General features: G+C 35.1%; 1 protein-coding gene across 2 annotated transcripts in view; it reads left to right on the forward strand.

Annotated features, from left to right (window-relative positions):
* The window catches only part of BMPR2 (bone morphogenetic protein receptor type 2), a 188105-nt gene extending 166650 nt beyond the window's left edge, over positions 1 to 21455 (forward strand). For both annotated transcript variants that reach the window (XM_082467004.1, XM_082467005.1), the window contains 3 exons: positions 7720 to 7892; positions 11379 to 12658; positions 13973 to 21455. In XM_082467004.1, coding sequence (XP_082323130.1) covers positions 7720 to 7892; positions 11379 to 12658; positions 13973 to 14223 — 1704 coding nt within the window. In that variant the 3' untranslated portion in view covers positions 14224 to 21455. The remainder of the gene's footprint in view (positions 1 to 7719; positions 7893 to 11378; positions 12659 to 13972) is intronic.
* Positions 21456 to 22404: the final 949 nt, after the last annotated feature.

Below are 22404 nucleotides of genomic sequence, written 5' to 3' on the forward strand. Positions count from 1 at the left end.
TTGCATTGAAATTAAAAAACATTTTTATTGTAACAAAACTCAAAATCTTCTAAATATTAATGAATGTTAAAACTCATTTTAAAAACTGCCAGGGAACCAAACATAGATCAGTTAATAAAGGGGGAAAGAATAGTTTCCTGATAAAATGGAAGTATGGAAAATAGTTTGAGGGAAATACCTGAAAATGCATACATAGGTCTTCAGTTGCTTATATTGACATTTTGAAAATACTGAGTCATATTAACATAGATTTATAATTACGTTTTATGCATTTGTCTGAAATTCTATAGAAAAAATAGGAGTCACATCCTAAAAACACAATGATACTGGCTTTTTTGTTTACCTATGTAGTTACTTTTTAAAAAATTTTTTTTATTGATTGATTTATTTGTTTTATTTATTTATTTATTTTGGCTGCGCTGCGCCTTCATTGCTGCGTGTGGACTTTTCTCTAGTTGCGGTGAGCGGGGGCTACTCTTCGTTGTGCGCATGCTTCTCATTGTGGTGACTTCTCTTGTGGAGCGTGGGCTCTAGATGTGCGGACTTCAGTAGTTGTGGCGCGTGGGCTTAAGTAGTTTTGGCTCTTGGGCTGTAGAGCGCAGGCTCATTAGTTGTGGCACATGGGCTTAGTTGCTCCATGGCATGTGGGATCTTCCCTGACCAGGGATTGAGCCCGTGTCCCCTCCATTGGCAGGTGGATTCTTCACCACTGCGCCACCAGGGAAGTCCCCTATATAGTTACTTTACCAGTGTTCTTTAGTTCTTTATATGGCTTCAAGTTATTGTCTAGTGTCCTTTGACTTGAGCCTGAATGATTCCCTTTAACATTTCTTTCTTTCTTTTTTTAAAAATTTATTAAATATATTTATTTTTGGCTGCATTGGGTGTTAATTGCTGTGTGCAGGCTTTCTCTAGTTGCGGCGAGCAGGGGCTACTCTTTGTTGTGGTGCACAGGCTTTTCATCACAGTGGCTTCTCTTGTTGCGGAACACGGGCCCTAGGTGTGTGGGCTTCAGTAGTTGTAGCATGCAGGCTCAGTAGTTGTGGCACTCGGGCTTAGTTGCTCCATGGCATGTGGGATCTTCCCGGACCGGGGCTCAAACCCTTGTCCCCTGCATTGGCAGGCGGATTCTAATTTCTCTTTCACTATTGGAGGATAGTTTTCTCTGATATAGAATTCTTGGGAATTCTATAGAAAACACTTGTTTTCTTTCAGCAGTTTAAACAATGTCATACCATTGCCTTCTGACTTCCATGGTTTCTGATGAGAGATTAACTGTTACCTTTATTGAGGATCCCTTATACATTTCAAGTTGCTTCTCTTGCTGCTGCCTGATTCTCTCTTAATCTTTGGCTTTTTATAACTTGATTATAATGTCCCAGTGTGGAACTCCGCTTTGAGTTCCTTGAGTTTCTTGGATGTGTAGACTTATTTCTTTTATTAAATTTGGGAAGTTATTGACGATTATTTCTTCAAATATTCTTTCTCCATTTTCTCTTCTTCTGGGGCTCTCACTCATTATGTGTATTTTGGTGCGATTAATGGTGCCTCAGAAGTTTTATAGGCTCTGTTCATTTTCTTCTTTTTCTGTTTCTGCTTCTCAGATTGGATAATTTTTATTTTCTGTCTTCAAGTTTAGTAATTCTTTTTTCTCTCTGCTCAGATCTGCTGTTAACCACTCTGGTGAATTTTTCATTTCAGTTTTTGTACTTTTGAGCTCCCAAGTGTCTTTTTAATTCCTTTTTATAATTTCTATCTCTTTATTGCTCTTCTCCATTTTGTTGAGACATTGTTTTCCTGGTTTCCTATAATTCTTTGTCCATGGTTTCCTTAGTTCTTTGAGCATATTTAAAGTCTTTGCTAGTAACTCCAACGTCTGTATTTCCTGAGGACAGTTTCTGTTCATTTCTTCTTTCCTGTGAATGGGGCATACTTTCTTGTTTCTTCCCATGCTTTGTAATTTTTTGTTTAAAATTGTATGTTTTGGATATCATTATGGGCAAAAAGGAAACAAAAGAAAAATATTCTCCAAGTCTTTGGAGATTGGCTCTGTGTTGGGGCCCTCCGTTAACACTTATCCAGGCCTTTTACAATTCTGCCTTAGCCTTCACTTCCTGCTAGTGCTGAGCCTAAATACTTCCTACTGGCTGAGCCAGCCAGTTATGAAAGCTTATGGTCTTCTCTGAGCATGCATCCTGCCCTGGACCTGTGTGTGGTTTTCTAGATTCCCCAGTATATGTGGAAGCTTTTCAATGCCCTTATTCCCCAAAGTTTCTCCACCCAGCTTTTCCTCCCTGACTTTCAGCATTTTTGTTGTGTGCCTCAACTATTATATTTTTCCCCAGGCTATAGCACTTGTTCATTTGGTTTTCAGTGTTTTCAGGGAATGTTCTCCACTTAGTCATAGCTACTTCCCTGTCCTGAGAGAGTTCTGAGTTAGGCAGAACAAAGATAGACCTCTCGAATCAGTCCTTCAGGGATCTCATACACATGTCAAAACAGCATAATTCCTTTGAGACAAGATCACTCTTCTCCCTCTGGGACCAGGTACCCACCTTGGGAACATGGGCAGCCATGTTCATATCTGCCAGCACTCCAGGGCCTGGGAGAGTTCTCCTCACCACAGAGTTCTCCTACCCTGTTTCAGTGGCCTTTCTTCTTCCAGTTATATTTTAGTTGGTTGCTGTAATATTTGACTAACTTCCAGAGTTTCAGTAAAGTTGATTTTGATAATATTTGCCAAGTTATTGGTGCTTATTGGGAGGAATGTCCCCCAAAGATCCTTCCTCTGCCGTTTTGACTGAGGTCCTCATAGAGTGAACTAGGTAATATCCTCCCCTGTTTGATTTTCTGGCAGACCTGTGTAGACTTGGCATTAATTTTTTCTTAAATGTTTGGTAGAATTCATTCAGAAAGCCATCCAGGCCTGGTGTTTTCTTGGTGGGAAAGTTTTAAAATACAAATTTACCTTCCTTAATAGATACAGGAAATATTCAGGTCATCTATCCCTTCTTGAGTGAGCTTTGGCAGTTTGTCTGTTTTTTTTTTTCTTTTAACTTTTTATTGGAGTATAGTTGATGGCAGTTTGTGCCTTGGAAGGAATTTATCCGTTTCATCTAAATTTCATCTAAATTGTCAAGTCCGTTCTCAGTATTTGTTTGAAGACCTGACTTCCCATTGGTGACTTAATCCTCCTGTTTAATACTGTTTATTTCATTAATCTTCTCTTAACGACTTTTCCCCTTATTCTGGGGTATTCAGCATTGCTTTACTCTATTTCTGGAAGTTTTCTCCAACCAAATTATTGTTTTTTAGACCCTCAAAGTCCTCCTTATAGTCACCCTCTTTGAATTCTCAGTTATTTTTCTAATTTTTCCTTTTCCCAATTTCTTATTAGTAACTTCTAAGTCTTTACTTGTTTTAATGACTTACCAACTATTATTTTAACGTTGTTTGGAACTTGTAATAGATTTTCTTCAAAAAATCAACTTGCAAATTTTGTAGCAGAACCAACCCATTTATCCACTGGGAACTTTCCTGTACCAGCATAGCTTAGAGTCAGTCAGCATAGGATAATGTATAAATTGTGGAGCTATGCTGCCTGGACTTTGATCTTAACTTTGCCATGTGTCCTAGAACTCCTCTGGGCTTCTTTTCTTGCATCTGAAAAATGGAGATGATAATAGTATTTACTTCATATAAGAATTAAATGAGTTAAAACAATCTAGTACAAAGTTAGAACTCATCAATTATTTACTATTATTATTCATCAACAATGATTCTGTCTTAAAAATGGAAACTTCTTAGACGTAGGGAGCAATGCTTCTGTTTACCTGATTTTATTCATCATCCAATACAATGCCTTGATGACTGTCTTTTTTTGGTCTCATTTTTCAAAAAGAATTTTATCAAATTATTTCCCAACTGTATAATGAAAAATAACAAATTTTATCCACATTCAATGTCTCTGTTTCCTCAAGATATAGAAAATTCAGTGTATGGTTTCTAACTACTTGGATATTGGTGTTTCTGAGCTTTTCTGGGCCAGCAAGCAGTTGGTGAATGGGACTCTGTAAAATAGTTAGTGCTTTATTTTTGAAAAGGAAAGGGTCACTTTTAGTTTTGTGTGTAAAGGTGTCCAGATCTTTGCTTTAGAAAGATTTCAGTGTGTATGCTTCAGTGTTGCATTTTATGTTTAGTAATTAAGAACATGGATGAAGCTATAAATTTGTATGTGGGGGTATGTGACGTATATGTGCTTGAAAAAAAACAGAGTTTCTCTGGAAGAATACTCAAGAAATGGGTGATATTTGTTGCCTGTAGAGAGGGAAAATGGGTGGTTGGTGGATAGGGATGGGAGGGAGATTGTATTCCCTTTTTGACCTTTTGAATTTAGTGACATATTATCAATACATACATTACCCACTTAAAAAAAGCCATTTAATTAAATGTTTTTCATGCATGTGGTAAAAATTCAAAGAGTTCAAACAATAAAGCGTTATTTTTAGGGACTTCCCTGGTGGCCCAGCAGTTAAGACTCTGCGCTCCCAGTGCAGGGGCCCCAGGTTCAATCCCTGGTCAGGAAACTATATCCCACATGCTGCAACTAAGAGCCTGCATGCCAGAACTAAAGATGCCTCATGCCACAACTGAAAAAGATCCCACATGCTGCAACTAAAGATCCCGCACGCCACAACGAAGATCCCGAACGAGGCAACAAAGATCCCATCCCGTGTGCTGCAACTAAGACCAGGCGTGGTCAAATAAATAAATAAATATATATATTTTTTAAAGTTATTTTTAGCAATACAAAAAATATGCAGTGAAAACTCTTACACTCACCTCAGACATCCAAAAACCCCTCTGGAGAAGCAACCACTGTTAAGTTCCTTCTGAAGACTTCCAGAAATGTCTGCATATTACAAGACTATATGTTTTTATATCCTTTTGTAACATACTAATGGGAATTACTATACCCATTTAACCATTTTACTTAGCAATTGGGAACATATACATCTTCCTCATTCTTTTAATGCTGCATAGTATCCATTATACCATAAATTTTTAGCAGATTGCTGTTAGAGGACATGTAGGTAGTTTCCAGCTTTTGCAGTTATAAATGACAACTGCAGTGAACATCTTATACATGCATTTTTCTGCAAATGTAAAAGTGTAGTTGAGGAATAAATTCCTGGAAGTAGTATTGCTGGATCAAAGGGCAAATACATTTGAAATTTGTTATTGCCAGATTACCCTCCAAACTGATGGCACGCCCAATAATAATATATATTGGGAGCCTGTTTTTCCATCACTAACACTTTGTGTTACAAAATTTTATTTATCGTTGTTAATGTGGTAGGTAAAAATAGATCTTGTTTTGATTTGTAACTAGTAAATAATAGAGCCACAATTTGAAGCCAGGATCTTAATTGAGCTGGTACTGACACTACAAAGCTGGAACTAATATTCTTAACTACTACATTTTATGTACTATCTCAACATGGTGAATAAGGTTGAGCATTTTAGCATATTTTTAAGGTATTTGCATTTCTTGTTTATGTGCACTTCGTCTATATTCCTATTATGGATTTACTATCATTTTTTTAAGTGTCTTCTTACTGGCAAGCATCATAGAAATAATTGATTCAGCCAAGAAACATCAAGAGATGCTAAAACTAGTGGGTGAAAAGTTGAATGCAGAACAGGATATTTACAGGGCTTTGAGTACTTCCCCCCCAAACGGTGATTGATTATTAAAGGGAAAATGGAACTTTACAATGAAGAAACCTGGCAGACACCAACTCAGTCGTGATCAAGCTTAACTTCTCTAGTAATGGGACAAATCAAAAATGTGTACCACATGATAGGATTCAATGAGAAGAACACAGCATCTCTTCTGTGATTTTCTGCCAAAGATGCAAACTTTGAATCTGATCATGACGAAACATCAGATAAGTTGAGGAACATTTTAAAAAGTAACTGGCCTATAATCTTCAAAAATGTCAAAATCATGAAGGAAAAGAAAAGTAAGTTTGAAATTATTTCAAAATAAAAAGAAAAATTCCTCTTTTCATAACTTGGGACCAGTTCATTTTTTCAAACCAATATTAAAATCCACTAAGGTAAATGTATAACTAGTTTTTAGAGGTATATTTGTCACAAAAAGTTAGTTATAATTGATTCTTCAGTTTCTTTTATTATCTTCAAATCCAAGTCCATTTTAAATCCATTATATACAGTCTTTCCTCATTATTCGTGAATTTCATATTTGGAATTCAACTACTTGCTAAAGTGTATTTGTAGTCCTAAAATCAACACTCAGAACACTGTCCCAGTCATTTGTGGATATGTGTAGAGCAGTGAAAAACTTGAGTTCAGATGTAATGTTCCCAGCTGAAGGTCTAACAAGGCCTTCTTGCTTCATCTCTTGTACTGTAAACAAGTCTCCTTTTTGCTATGTATTTAGTACCTTATTTTTCACATTTTTGTGCATTTTGTTGGTGATTTCACAGTTTAAAATGGCCCTTAATTGTAATGCTGAACTACTGTCTAGTGTTCCTACGCACAAGAAGGCTGTGATATTCCTTATGAAGAAGGAAAAACATGTGCTAGATGAGCTTCATTAGGGCATGAGGTATAGTGCTGTTGACCATGAGTGCGATGTTAATAAAGTGATAATATATATTTTAAAAAGTATCTTTAAGTACATAAAATCTGGTTTTTTTTGGCTGCGTCGGATCTTAGTTGCAGCATACGGGGTCTTAGTTGTGGTGTGCGGGCTTCTCTCTAGTTGTGGCATGTGGGTTTTCTCTCTCTAGTTGTGGCACACAGGCTCCAGGGCACATGGGCTCTGTAGTTTGTGGCACTTGGGCTCTCTCATTGAGGGGTGCGAGCTCAGTAGCTGTGGCAGGCGGGCTTATGGGATTGCATGACACTCAGTCATGTGGCGTGCGGGATCTTTAGTTGCAGCACGTGGGATCTTTTTCAGTTGTGGCATGAGGAATCTTTAGTTCTGGCATGCAGTTGCCCTGCGCCATATGGGATCTTAGTTCCCTGACCAGGGATCGAACCCGAGTCCCCTGTATTGGAAGGTGGATTCTTTACCACTGGACCACCAGGGAAGTCCCTAAAATCTGTTTTTTAAAAGAGAGTTTATACCAACTTTCCCCAAATGGGACACTGTTGTTCATTGCTTATATATATGAATGCTACAGAATGGGACTGCTTTTGATACTACTAATGAAACTAGTTTTTAAATACGAAGAAAATACCAGGCCTTTAATATTTACGGTTTGAATGAAGCACTCTTACTAGGAGAAAAGGAGAAAAAGTTCACCTAGAGATTGAAGACAGACTAGTGCCAAAATTTCATAAAACTCAGAACTCATTTTTGAAGTGGAATTAGTGGCTATTGATTGAAATAACAGTGCTGTGGATCAACAATGACATAAATGTGTGGCCTTGAAGAAACATGTAACTTACTACAACTGCTTACTATTGTGGATAATTCTTCAATGAGTTCAGTTAAAGTTTGCTTACATACTTGCTCCTCACCTTTTGAGAAATATGCCCCTTTACAAATCTCTGAAGTCTAAGATATTTTATTATAGTTATATAAAATATTGGTTAAAGAAAACTGATTTTTCTGTCACTTCATGTCGCTAAAAAACTCAGTATTTTTTGATAAGGTACACTGTTTGACCATGTACTTTATTACAGGCAGTGAGGTCACTCAAGGAGACAATCGAAGACTGTTGGGACCAGGATGCAGAGGCTCGGCTTACCGCACAGTGTGCTGAGGAGAGGATGGCTGAACTTATGATGATATGGGAAAGAAACAAATCTGTGAGCCCAACAGTCAATCCAATGTCTACTGCTATGCAGAATGAGCGGTAAGACCCTGAAGGTTTGGAATCCCTCTGTCAGTATTTAAAACTGATACCAAACAGAGAACAGGAAATAAATACTATTAAACCAGACTAAAAGTGCAGTGATTAACTTGTACAATCTAATGTCATAATTTTTCTTTCAGTATTCCTGTTCTTTTACCAAAGTTTTTTTATGGTATAAGTGCAAGATGAAATCTGTGTTTTTGTGTATCTAACGATATAGTAAAAGATTAGTCTTTCTCTGTTAATGCTCCAAGTTCCCTACAGTAACGAAGGAAAAACATTTTCATAGTTCCAAAAGTTTATAAGCACTTCTACATACTATATTGTCTTGATTATACTTTGTTGGTATTATTTCTCTTTCCCCTGCATTTTGTTTGTTTGTTTAAAGGAAATAGAACTATGAACTTGCCTATGTGTCTAACCACTGCTTCACTGGAAACTAAAGTTTCCGGCCTTCCTATCCAATGTTCTTTCTTTATAGAATGCTACTACATTTACAAGAAAGCAATTTGTAAGGTCTTTTCATCCCATCATGAGCATTATTTCATGAGACATTTCTTTATTAGAAATATGATTTTTGGTTGTAAATAAAAGGGCTTAAAAAAAAATTCCTAAAACTTGGAACTTTCAGACTGTGTAATCTGTGTTTCTTTGTTCCATGTTTAGGGGATAAAGTCTTCCCACAAATTTGTCATTTTATCTAAAATGTTATGTTAAAAGTTTTCAGAAGGGCATCCAGGAAAGAGTAACCAGAGAAAATTGAGATAAAAACAACTCGATTCTTGAATCATTTCCTTTGCTATTTTCTATTGTTCTAATTTCTGAGAACAATTTGTGTTATGAACTATAGGCCCAAAATTGGGTTTACACTACTTACATTTAGACTGAATTACCTTCAGCATATAAACCTTTATTCCCATTATATCAGGAAGTCAAGGAAGGTAGAGACTAGCAATTCTAAATATAAATTTTCTCATTTTACACACATCTGAAGATAGTCTTCCTCTTCCATCTCCCTTTATCTCTGTATTTTCTATGTGATTTAGTATGCTATTTGCATCTCTCTTAAGAGTCAGCCACTTTTACTTTAAGTGTTTTTTAACTTTTCTTGACTGGTAAGAAGAAACTTTGATGCTCTTCCTTTCTTTGGCCATTTTTGCCTCCTGTGTTATTCAGCTCTACCCTTTACATGCTTCTTTTCATGTCTTCTAAATAGTTTCCTCCAAATCATAGTTCATCCCACACTCATTCCACTCTAGGTTTCATTGTATTGAATCTTACCCTACATCCCTTCTTAACTTCCTTTTCTTGTGCAGTACAAAAGCTTTTTTCTTCCTCCCCTTCCTGTCATTCCCCTCATAACTTCATCAGTCTTTCTTCATAGCGCTTCTTCTCCTTTAGTTGCTGCTTTTCTGCTATAACACTTGTATCTATTAATGTTCCCAATGTTTATACTTGATTGTTTTAGTTAAAACTCTCCCTCATTTTTATTTTATTTTATTTTATTTTATATTATTTCATTTCATTTTGTTTCATTTTATTTTTTCTTCCAGTTTATTGGGGTATAATTGATATATAGCACCATATAAGTTTAACATATATACCATAATGATTTGACTTACATACATCATTAAATGATTATCACAATAAGTTTAATGAATATTCATCATCTCATAAATACAAAATTAAGGAAATAGGGAAAAAATTTTTTTCCTCTTGTGATGAGATCTCTTCGGATTTACTCTCTTAACAACTTTCATACATAACATACAGCAGTGCTAATTATATTTATCATGTACATTACATCCCTAGTACTTATTTATCTTATAACTGGAAGTTTGGACCTTTTGACTGCCTTCATCCAGTTCCTCTTACCCCCACCCTCTGCCTCTAGTAACCACAAGTCTGATCTCTTTTTCTATGAGTTTGTTTTTGAAATATAATCAACCTACAACACTATGTTAGTTCCTGTTACACAACATAGTGATTTGGTATTTCTGTACATTTCAAAATGATCACCAAGATATGTCCAGTTACAGTATATCACCACGCAAAGTTATTACATAGTTATTTACTATATTCCCCCACAGTGTGCATTTCATACCCATGACTCATTTATTCTGCAACTAGAATTTTATACCTCTTCATCTCCCTCACCTATTTCTTTCCTCCCTCCAACCCCCTCTTCTCTGGCTACTACCTGTTTCTTCTCTGTATCGGTACCTCTGTTCTGTTTAGTTTTGTTTGTTCATTTGTTTTGTTTTTTCGATTCAATGTAAAAGTGAAATCATATAGTATATCTGTTCACCTATCAATAGGCACTTGGGTTGCTTCCATATCTTGGTCTGGCTTTTATTTTTAAAACATAAATATATTGTAGGGTGATGCTCAAGAACCATCACTCTCAATGTGTGACAGTGACAGTGAAAAACCCTTGATAACTGGAGAGCAGTTCTGAATCTTTGATTTTTTTAAATTAATTAATTAATTAATTTACTTATTTATTTTTGGCTGCATTGGGTCTTCGTTCCTGCGCGCTGGCTTTCTCTAGTTGCGGCCAGCAGGGGCTACCCTTCTTTGCGGTGCGTGGGCTTCTCATTGCAGTGGCTTCTCTTGTTGCGGAGCATGGGCTCTAGGTGCACAGGCTTCAGTAGTTGTGGCACACGGGCTCATTTGTGGCTCGTGGGCTCTAGAGCGCAGGCTCAGTAGTTGTGACGCACAGGCTTAGTTGCTCCACGGCATGTGGGATCTTCCTGGACCAGGGCTCAAACCCGTGTTCCCTGCATTGGCAGGCGGATTCTTAACCACTGCGCCACCAGGGAAGTCCCTGAATCTTTGATTTTTTTTTTTTTTTTTTTTTAATCTGAGTGTCACATTCTGCCTTGTACTCTAGGCTCTAAGACCCATATCTAAGACCTTCATTGATATGGCTCAGTTACCTAGGAAGATATGTTTCTTTGCTAGACTATGCCACTTAATGGAGCACTTTGGAACAACCTAAAAGCTTGTGTTCTTTTTACTATTTGGAACTTAATTGGTAACATATTTGTTGAGTAGCCACTGTGTATCTAGAATTGTGGAAATGCAAAAGACACATGCCTTGGTTCCTCCTCTCACGGAACTTCATGTCTTGTGCAAATATACAATTTATAAAGATATATTTGCTAATATTACAAAACTATAGGGGAGATCTTTAAAAATAATAACTCTTATAAACCAAAATAATGAACATCTATAAAAATCATATCTAGATCCACATAGGTTTTTTGGTAGGGTTAAATAGTATAAAACTAGCCTTTAGCAAGTTATTAGTTGATACTTGATTAATATTTGATTAGAATTTTTTTTCTTAAATAATCTCTAGAATATTGTGGGTTAGAAATAAAATAAAAAGCAACTCATACTTTAAAATCAGAGGTGTTAAACTTGGAGAGTCAGTTTGTCATAAATGTATTCTCAATGTGGCACTTTTTTTCTTTCTTTAAGCAACCTGTCACACAATAGGCGTGTGCCAAAGATTGGCCCTTATCCAGATTATTCTTCTTCCTCATACATTGAAGACTCTATCCATCACACTGACAGCATTGTGAAGAATATTTCCTCTGAGCATTCGATGTCCAGCACTCCTTTGACTATAGGGGAAAAGAACCGAAACTCGATTAACTATGAACGGCAGCAAGCACAAGCTCGAATCCCCAGCCCTGAAACAAGCGTCACCAGCCTGTCTACCAACACTACAACCACAAACACCACTGGCCTCACTCCAAGCACCGGCATGACCACTATATCTGAGATGCCATACCCAGATGAAACAAATCTGCATGCTACAAATGTTTCACAGACAATCGGGCCAACCCCTGTCTGCTTACAACTGACAGAAGAAGACTTGGAGACCAACAAGCTGGATCCAAAAGAAGTTGATAAAAACCTCAAGGAAAGTTCTGATGAGAATCTCATGGAGCATTCTCTTAAACAGTTCAGTGGGCCAGACCCCCTGAGCAGTACCAGTTCTAGCTTGCTTTACCCCCTCATAAAGCTTGCAGTGGAAGTGACTGGGCAACAGGACTTCACACAGGCTGCAAATGGCCAAGCATGTTTAATTCCTGATGTCCCACCTGCTCAGATCTATCCTCTCCCCAAGCAACAGAACCTTCCTAAGAGACCTACTAGTTTGCCTTTAAACACCAAAAATTCAACAAAGGAGCCCCGGCTGAAATTTGGCAGCAAGCACAAATCAAACTTGAAACAAGTAGAAACTGGAGTTGCCAAGATGAATACAATCAATGCTGCAGAACCTCATGTGGTGACAGTCACCATGAATGGTGTGGCAGGTAGAAACCACAACGTTAACTCCCATGCTGCCACTACCCAATATGCCAATGGGGTAGTACCATCTGTCCAGACAGCCAACACAGTGGCACATAGAGCCCAAGAAATGCTGCAGAATCAGTTCATCGGTGAGGACACCCGGCTGAATATTAATTCCAGTCCTGATGAGCATGAACCTTTACTGAGACGAGAGCAACAGGCTGGCCACGATGAAGGTGTTCTGGATCGTCTTGTGGACAGGAGGGAACGGCCACTGGAAGGCGGCCGAACTAATTCCAATAACAACAACAGCAATCCATGTTCAGAGCAAGATGTTCTTACACAGGGTGTTCCAAGCACAGTAGCAGACCCTGGACCATCAAAGCCTAGAAGAGCACAGAGGCCTAATTCTCTGGATCTTTCAGCCACAAATGTCCTTGATGACAGCAGTTTGCAGTGTAAGTGGAGGGATTGTATAATCTCTCCTGCTTGTCTTTTGGGACCATTTAAGTAACTACTTAGATAGAAACAGATTGTGTTTCAACAGCAGTATTTACTTTTACCACATTTGATTAGACTTCAAAAGTAATTAGACTATTGTAAAGAAAAAAGTAATGTTTTTGTTGATAATTAAAAAGTCAGTGTCACAATAATCAGAATAATTACCAATTTAATATGTGCCTTATGTAGCTGCTGGTTTATAATGCAACTCACATACTTTTTGTGAATAGTTGAGATAAAGTACTCACCAGTTTAAAAGATCCAAGTAAAATGATACCAGTATAACTTTTGAAACAGTTTGTTGAGCATATTACATCTATTATATACACATTTAGATTTTATCTGACTAATCTTAATAAATCTTAAAAGTCCAGAGAAGATTCAGAAGAGTAACTATAAAGAAACTATAAAATTGTTCTTGATTTTTAATGTCAGTTTTTTCAGGAGTTGTGTGTTGAGTCTCCCACACGCCTGTAGCATTGTGCTATGGGACCTCTAGCGACTTAAACAAATAACTTGATACTTGGTTTATGGTCCTAGAGGGATTATAACACAAGACAGGAGAGCTCACCAAAATCTTTAGCAGTCATCATTGTACAAAATGATTTCTCTTTTAGACCGATAGCACTTATAAAAAAAAAACAGAAGAAACTAAGTCATGTTTTATGGCTGTTGTCAAGGACTACGAAATGGGCTAAAGGGATTCAGCTGACCAAAATCAGTAGAATCTAGCCCCTTGCTTGAGTGGCTTGTATTATAGAAAGGTTGACATACCTTATGGCAAGGTTCCATATCAGTAAAATGTCTTGTCAGGTTTGAGACAGGGAAATTACTAGAAAATTTGTACTGTAGTGTTTATGTCATTCTTCTGAAAAGTATTATATTCCAGGTGCCTACTTTGAGCATGAAGTAGAACGATTAAATGCATTTTGCCAAGTTAGACTTGCTACCAGTAACCAAAGGATTTGAGAATACAGTTGAGAACTTGGAATTTTCTCCTCTGTTTTTGCTTTTTGTGGTTTTTCTATATTTTCTCCTTGCCCTATGGAATAATTCAACCAGTTATAAAAACGTTAGGCTTACAGAGTCTCAAAAATAAGTTGGTTAAGTTTTGCCTAGAAAAATATTGCTTGGCATCATAAATTTCAAGAAATGTCCATTAGCTCCTCCTGTAGACATTAGTTTGATCTCTTTTCCAGTTACAACCCTAACTTTTTACTTTTTAATAGTTTCTTTATATATAGTTCATTTTTCTGCACTTTTATTTTCAGTAGGTGAGTCAACACAAGATGGCAAGTCAGGATCTGGTGAAAAGATCAAGAAACGTGTGAAAACTCCTTATTCTCTTAAACGGTGGCGCCCGTCCACCTGGGTCATCTCTACTGAACCACTGGACTGTGAGGTCAACAACAATGGCAAAGACAGGGCAGTTCATTCCAAATCCAGCACCGCTGTTTACCTTGCAGAAGGAGGCACTGCCACAACCATGGTGTCAAAAGATATAGGAATGAACTGTCTGTGAAATGTTTCCAAGCCTATGGAGTGAAATTATTTTTTGCATCATTTAAACATGCAGAAGACATTAAAAAAAAACTGCTTTATTCTCCTGTCAGTACCCCCTCCCACCCCTGCAACAAGGACTTGCTTTAAATAGATTTCAGCTATGCAGAAAAATTTAGCTTATGCTTCCATATTTTTTAATTTTTTTTTAAGTTTTGCACTTTTGTTTAGTCTCGCTAAAGTTATATTTGTCTGTTATGACCACAGAATTATATGTGTGTGTATCAAAAGTGGTCTCAAAATATTTTTTTAAGAAAAAAAAGCAAAAACAATGTATCGCTGATAATCAGTTTGGACCAGTTTCTAAAGGTCATTAAATCAGAAACAAATTAAGACAGGTTTGACTGCAGTGGTGTCTGGTATCCATGTTTTATTTCTGGGCACAAGCTAGTTTATATGTTGATATGTTCCTGAACACATTATCTGTTGGACTTTCTTTTCTCTTGTGTTTTGTTTGAATGTGCAATAGTCTGTAGGCCACAAATAAGCTTTCTCATAAGTTCTCTTCCTAACAGAATACGCATTCTTCCATGATATGAACATTTTCCTCTCCCATCCTCCATACTTTTAGCAGGTCAGTTCTTTGACAGTGAATTTTTGCACAAGAGAAAGCAGCTACCTGATTTCTTGCTTTCTCTCTCCTTATGGAGAATGCAAAAACATTGTCTCAAAGGGCTCTAAAGAAGGAACTACCAAAACCTAATTTGAAATGCCATTTCTTTTATCCTTCCAAATCCTAAACATTTCCTTCCAGGCATTTTAATGAACATATTTGGTTCTGGTTTTGGAAGTTCATAAGAGCATAGAACAATGAGCAAGTCAAATATTAGCTGTTTTCCATTTTATTTTATTTTTTTATATGTATGTTCATGTTCCATATTCATTTATTTAAGTAGCACATTTTTATCAGAAAACTTATAGAGCTATACTTATATGGAATTTTTAAGTAGATAGATGGTTAACACAGTATAGTATTATAGCCTTCTTTCTCTGAATAGGCCATGTTTGACTCAAATAAAATTACATCCTGTTTAAAATAACTTCAAAAGTAATTCATAGTTTTGAACCTGTAGTATCTTTTTTTTTCTTTTCCCAAGCAAAGCCTGGTAACTTTATCTGAAAATGATTCCTTTTCCCATGACCTAGAACACTGTGTGGAAAAATCATTCAACTGGCATGCCAAACCCCTGTGGAAGGAAGGATTGCTGCCAAACCTATCATTTTTGAGCAGCCTGAGACTTAACCTCTCTCTTTTCAAAACTGTTTCTTCACTAATCCTATTTTCATCATTTTTCCATTTTCCAGTTTTTCATATCATCTTTGATATGTGAGCATTTATTATTTACATTATATTAGAATGTACCTTTTAGTGATAACATTATGTATATTCAAATCATGTTTTTTTAAAGCTTCCTTTGCTTCTTTCATTACTGATAATCGTCTCTAAAACAATCTCTGCATGTTTTTTTAAATAAAGCACTTTATGTCAAATAAGGGACTTTTTTTATGAGGACAAATTGTTTTCTATCAATTTGCAAACAATGAAGATCTCACTTTTTTTTCCAGATTCTCAGAGTACTTAATAGACTTTAATTAAGTTCTAAGATTTCTCTGGGAGATAAAAAAGCTGAGAGGAAAACACAAATCCCAAATTCCTGACTGAGGTTTTTATCTCCTGAACAAAATTTTCTCACTCATATTCCTCTATCCACATCATTTAGCTAAAGACAGCCTAAATTTCCCAATTTGCTATCCAAAATATTTATGACTTACTTGTGTATATAAGCCTTCTTTTGTTTGCCATCTACTGTGATACAATGAAGTGAGATGTTCAGCTAGATTGCTGAACATGGTTTTGAACTCTTAGAATTAACATTATTTTGCTAGTGCCCAGGATTTCCACCCTTTGTATTTTATTGGCCCTTCTCTTGATTCAGATCCTTAACATATTTTTCAGTCATCTAGCATAAAAATTTTTCATTTTCTTATTTTTTTATCTATGTAATGAATTATTTATATTTTTTCCAATGAATTTTCACTTGGTTCTCTTGATTTTCAATGGCTTTCAACTGCATTCCAAGATATTACTTTTAAGTATTTCTAGAACATCTTTGAGTCCAAATAAATTATATTCCTTCTCCAATTGGAAGCATCGAAGGTAAATGACCATTTGAGGTCTAACTGATTTTTCCTGACAGAAGAGTTGTCTTATATTCTACTACACTGTGTTTTGGCCAGTTGATTGTAAGGTTTTCAGCATTTTTTGATGTTTAATAGTAAAATGCTTTCAAAAATTGGTATACCAAATTAGAAGAACTCCTTATAGTTTCCCATTTTTATGCGAGCATGTTTAAAACAATTTCCTTTCCCCATGTTTTTATTAGTAGACTCTTGGAAAAGTAGGAGAAATAGTGTAGATCATTTTAATAAATTTTAAATTAAATTGTACATCAGACTTATTTACTTTTAGAATCTGTTTGCTGTATACAAGCAAGCAAGATTACTTAAAATACTCATTTGCAAACTTTATTCATGTAATAATAATGTATCTTAAATCTAATATTTAACTTCCATCACAAAATTTTGCATGTAGAAAAGCATTTGGGTCCCTTTGAATTAAAGGCTATTCATTTAATGAAAAAATACTAAAATTCAACCTTAAAAGTATTATAACCCTAAAAGCATCATAATAGGTAATCAAAGTCTGATATTAATTCCCTTAACTGTCCTAATTGTATACAAGAAATGTCATTGAAAGAACTTGATTTGAATTGAGTTTAGACAAAATGATTTAATTATAATTCCTAAAACATTTCCCTCTTTTTAAATGCATAATTGGAAAAAAATATTGGTGTAAAAAGTTATTGGAAGGCAAAGGAGTAGATACTAATACTAATTGGCCATTTATTATATACTGAATGCTGGGATATATATATACACATTATCTCTTTTACTCCTCATAGCAACCGTATGAGGATTATAGTTAATATTCCCATTTTACAGATGGGGAAACTGAAGCTAAGAGAAGCTAAGTGATTTGCCCGAGGTCCACACCTAGTATTTGACAAATCTGTGATTTTTAACCTAGGCTTGCTCTCTTCACATCTCTTTCATCGACACCACACTGCCTATACACTGTATGACAGTATGCGTGATGGACTGACATTTTGTAAGAAATTTAGTCATTATACCCCAGCACAATTGTGGCTTGTATATAAGCCAAACCAGATACCTTAATGACTTTAGAAATTAGGCAAACAAAAGGAGATGTACAGACATGTCTGTGGTGATTGTTGCTTGAAAAAAATTACTAATTCAAGACAAAATTCAATCCCACATCTGCCATCATGAATCTTAAAATCATTTCATTTCTCTTCACTCCTGACAGTCTTATATTGCAGAACTAAAGGTAAAGTAAATTTTAAGGGAAAAGCGAAGGCTTATGGGAACAGAGACCTTTTCCTAAATTGATTCCATATTTGATTTTGCGGAATTAATTTAATGTTCACTTTGTCTCATCAATCCTTTCACTTCATTTTGAAAATTTCTGCTTTTAAAAGTGACTTTAGAAAATTTTACTAATCCAGAGAACTAATTGAAGAGGATGTAGGAAGGATAATGTCCTTTTTATAAAGCAATTTGTATAGCTTCCTTTCAGGTATCCACTTGTTCCGGAAAATGTGTGTTGGTTCTGAATGTGAAAATAATTAAAGAAAGGTAGGAAATGTGTTTCAGTGGGAGTTATCATAAAATTCGGCAAGTATTTTTATTTAAAATATTTTCTAATTTGGCTTCTAAAGCCAAATGAAACACCTGATAGGCTGCAGCTATTTACTGAATTTTCCATTCTCTATAAACCTCTCTCTTCAAAGTCATTTAAAATGGAAGAAAATTTCAACAAACTTTTTGGCTTTTTTTTCTTACTTATAAAAATAAATATTTCATTGGAGGTAATTAGTTCCTAGAATGTGAGATTACATTCTATTTCTGTACAACCTTTTATATATTTATGTTAAACTTACTACCAGTTATATGCAGGTTATTATGTAACTATTCACAGATTGCTTTATATATTACTCTATCTTCCAAGCTAACTTCTTAAACTTAAAATCTAGACACACATGTTAGTTGATTATCTAGACCAATTATCCTAGAAATTGTATAACACTCCCACAGACACCCCAGGAGTCTTTTTCAGACTAGGAAGTTTCTAAATATTCATACCTTTTACTGTCAGTTTGCTCTTCAGCAAATAAGAGTGCATTTTAACTTTTAGATTCTGAACTATGTAAACTTTAGCCAAAACTACCTTGCGTGATCCATTCCTAAATATAATCCTTGATTAAGTAAATCTGGCAAATCACTGTTTAAACTAGTTTACACAAATATTATCAAACGAAGGATTTTCTACAGGTTCCCAGATTAACATACAAGAAAAGAAAAAATCCCAGGGCACTCTGATGCACCTCCCCATTACTTTCCTTCATTCATCTCTTAGTTTCTGTCTTCACTTACTCTGTCCCTTGGTTATCTGACTTGCAATCTTCTGTGTCAGGAAAGTTTTCTTCATATCTATTCTGCTTCCCTCCTGATTCATTTTATATCCGTTTCTCTTATCCAATAGTAAAGAAAAGAGAGCAGTTGCTCATCCTCTCCAACACTGTTACTCTTCAGTATACTTCAGGCTTCTCAACACCTAAGTCTCAGTTCTTCAGACAGAATTGCTTTGGTTCCTTTAGTATTTTCTCTTCAGTTTTATTTTAATACCTACTTATATTTAAGAACACCTAAAATTATATTTTGTTATATTCAAATTCATTACTCCAGTTAAGTAATAGTTAAATAGGATAGAATTGAGAATTAAGATGTTACCATTTGACAGTGGATCCAACCATCAGATTGTCAGCAAATCAGCACTTAAGTTTATATTATCTAACATTTTCTATTGTGGAGTTTTATGATTTTATACTCTCATTAGTTTATAACTAAAAAGCCATGCATACAGAATTGTGTATCATTTTGCTATTCTTTTTAACCTATATTGCAGCACGCTTAGCATTCATTATGATTGAGCCACAACATTTTACATATTTCTTTGTATCAAATATTAAACACAAAATGCAATATTAACTTTCAATAGCAAACCCTACAATAATCAGGTATTATCTACGAACATTTTTGCAGACCACTTTTGAAATACTCATCATAGTTTTGCAACATAGACTGGACTCTAACAACTTTTAAGTGACTGGTTAAAATTGAGTATTTGTGCATATAAGGAAAAATTTAAGATTTTATCTCATGGCTGATAACATTTGAAAAGTAAATACTTCAGAAGAATTTATGCTGTTTACTAAAATCATGCTGAAAATAAATATTATATCTTGAAAATTCTAATTCCTTTATTACTGTGATGTTCATAGTGTTACTGTTAAACGTTGTAACATTCATTTTTTAAACTTGATTTGAGACTCAGATTTTAAAATCTGGGTAAGAGACAAGGAATCTTATCACATCATTAGGGCGTCCAGTTTATGATTGAATTTTCAAGCAAATTACTGTATTTTAAACTGCAGCTTGTTTTTGTTTTTAATGTTTTAAAAGGCAACATGTGGGTTTTTTACATTTTATTTGTACCTTTAGATTTCAGAACCATCTTCCTGTTTTAGACTTGCTCTGTAGACATAATATTACTTAAAAACTCAGGGCCCTTTTCATCCCTTTGCACACTGAAAAACTTCAATTGATAGCAAACAAGCAGTTAGATACAGTTGAATTTGTTGCACACACAGTTCATTTAATGTTTCATCTTATGATTTGACTTCATTTACATAAATATAATATCAGCTTTCATTAATCATAAAAACTTGCCCAGTTTTATAATTACTGAATAGAGGGAAATGACTCAACTAATTGGCTACATGTTGCAGCATATTTAGGCCTTAGAGTTGAAGCACAGTCTTCAAACGATTTCTCTTCTTTAGTTAAATGGTTATACATAATGGGACAAACTGTTTCATTTTGTTTTTGTGTTTTTAATTGGAGAACTTGGTAAAGTTCCTCTGAGATAAAATTTTTCAAGAGGTAATTTAACATTATTAAACTGTCTTCTAAAAGTGGACTAGTGAGTTTATAGCTTTAGTAGTAGCTTGGATGGTTTTGCGAAGGTAATCTATGGTAACCTATTTATCACATTGTCAGATCCAAATAGAATGTTTCTTTCAGACAAGTTTAAGCTCCAAATTGGTAAGCTGTATATGTATACTTAAAATCCTTGCAGTGAAGTTATTTGTAACCAGTCTCTTGTCTCAGGCTCTCCACCTTATTACCAATCCTCTTAAGTGTGATAGGGAAAACATATTTTTAAAGAAGCTTAACAGTAAGAACACTGAATTAATAAAAGATGAACTTCAAAGATAGGTCCTGGTTTAATATTGAATTGCTTGGCTTCTGTGGCTTTTCTTTTTCTGGTCACATTTATTTATTTAAACAGTTTTTGTATGCCTTGTCATGTTTCCATGGAGATTATATTGTGTAAGTGTTTGTATAAGCTGGAATCATCCTTAATTTTCTGTTGATAATTTTTCAAATGAAGATAAGTGGATAATTGTAAAATACACTAACTCTTAGGGTGTTGTAGTAGCTGAAATATGGAAATGTGTAGCTGCCATGCTTTTTCTGAATGGACAGGAGAAACATAAGCTACAGAGTATTCATTTCTGAGGATGCTTTTCTGGAATAAGAAAGGCTGAAAAATACTGGCAATTCCTCAGAACCCTCTTTCTTGTTAACGGGTATCTTTTGTTGGTGTGTTTTGCTCTTACATTACCAATAGAATATCATATATGAATTTTATGAATAATTGCTTTCAGTTATTTTGCTTTTGTATAAGCCGTCTGAGACCTTGCTATGCTGTATAAGTTGTGTTTGATGGATCGGTGTGAGTATGAAATAAAGCAAATCACTTTTCTTTTGTATTATCTATTGATGCCACTATGAAAGCTGACATTAAGCCACTAAAGAGTTTTCTATGAATAACTGTAAGTAAATGCTTTGATATATATAAACCTAAATAAAAAGATTGTATTGATACAGAGACATTGGAGAAGATTTTAAGAAAGTTCTTTAGGTTTAAAAATGGCTTGCTGTAAAATGGTGCATTATTCCATTTATTAAAGATCATATTAATGACAACAGTGATTGTATCTTTTGATTTTATGAGGTCATCAGAAATTGATTGTTAGTGTGTTATTTTAGGTATTTTGCACCAGAATAGTAAATGTTCATCTAATATGACTTTCATTACTCAGTATGATACATCAAAAAAAAAAATCAACTAACATTAGAATAATAGTTGCACACTCACTGTATGCCAGGTATGGTGTTAGTTATTTTACATATGTTGATAATCCTGACAGTAATTCTACAAAATGCATATTATTATTCCTGTTTTATAAATTAAAATAATGGGCTCAGAGAAGTCAAACACCTTGCCCAAAGCCACAGAACTGGTAAAGATGAGATTCTAATGTATTTTCCATTTTGCTTTGAACTACAGTTTTCAGTTTCTGACTGTAGGAAGAGAAACTCAAAAATAAAAATGGAAATGACCCAGTGGCTAAATAGAGTAGCCAGGAACATACATGAAGCAATTTGAGATTACTGAAAAGTTACCAGGTACCAAAACAACTATGTCTGTTGGCCTGACACTGCATTTGTGCTTCACATCATCAAATAATCTTTTCAGTTAGATCTTTGTATTTTTTTTTTTTAATTTTTGAATTTTATTTATTTTTTTATACAGCAGGTTCTTATTAGTCATCAATTTTATACACATCAGTGTATACATGTCAATCCCAATTGCCCAATTCATCAAGACCTTTGTATTTTTAGAAGGCCTTGTTAAAATGAAATACGAGTTTGTGAAAGCAACATATTATTTTTGACTCTAGATTAATTCAGTGTATTAGTTAAGTGTCCTGGAGCAGGATCCACAGGACAGCCGTGTATGCCGAGGGGATTTTTGCTTGAGAAAAAGCATGGTCTACTCCCATAGGCTCTGTTGTCACCTTTACATAATATTGTAGGGATAATAGGTTTGGAGTACCTTTTTCCTTTTGACTCACATGCCCAACCTTACTAT

This window comes from Balaenoptera physalus, assembly GCF_965194825.1.
Source record: "Balaenoptera physalus genome assembly, chromosome: 6".
Lineage (NCBI taxonomy): Eukaryota > Metazoa > Chordata > Mammalia > Artiodactyla > Balaenopteridae > Balaenoptera > Balaenoptera physalus.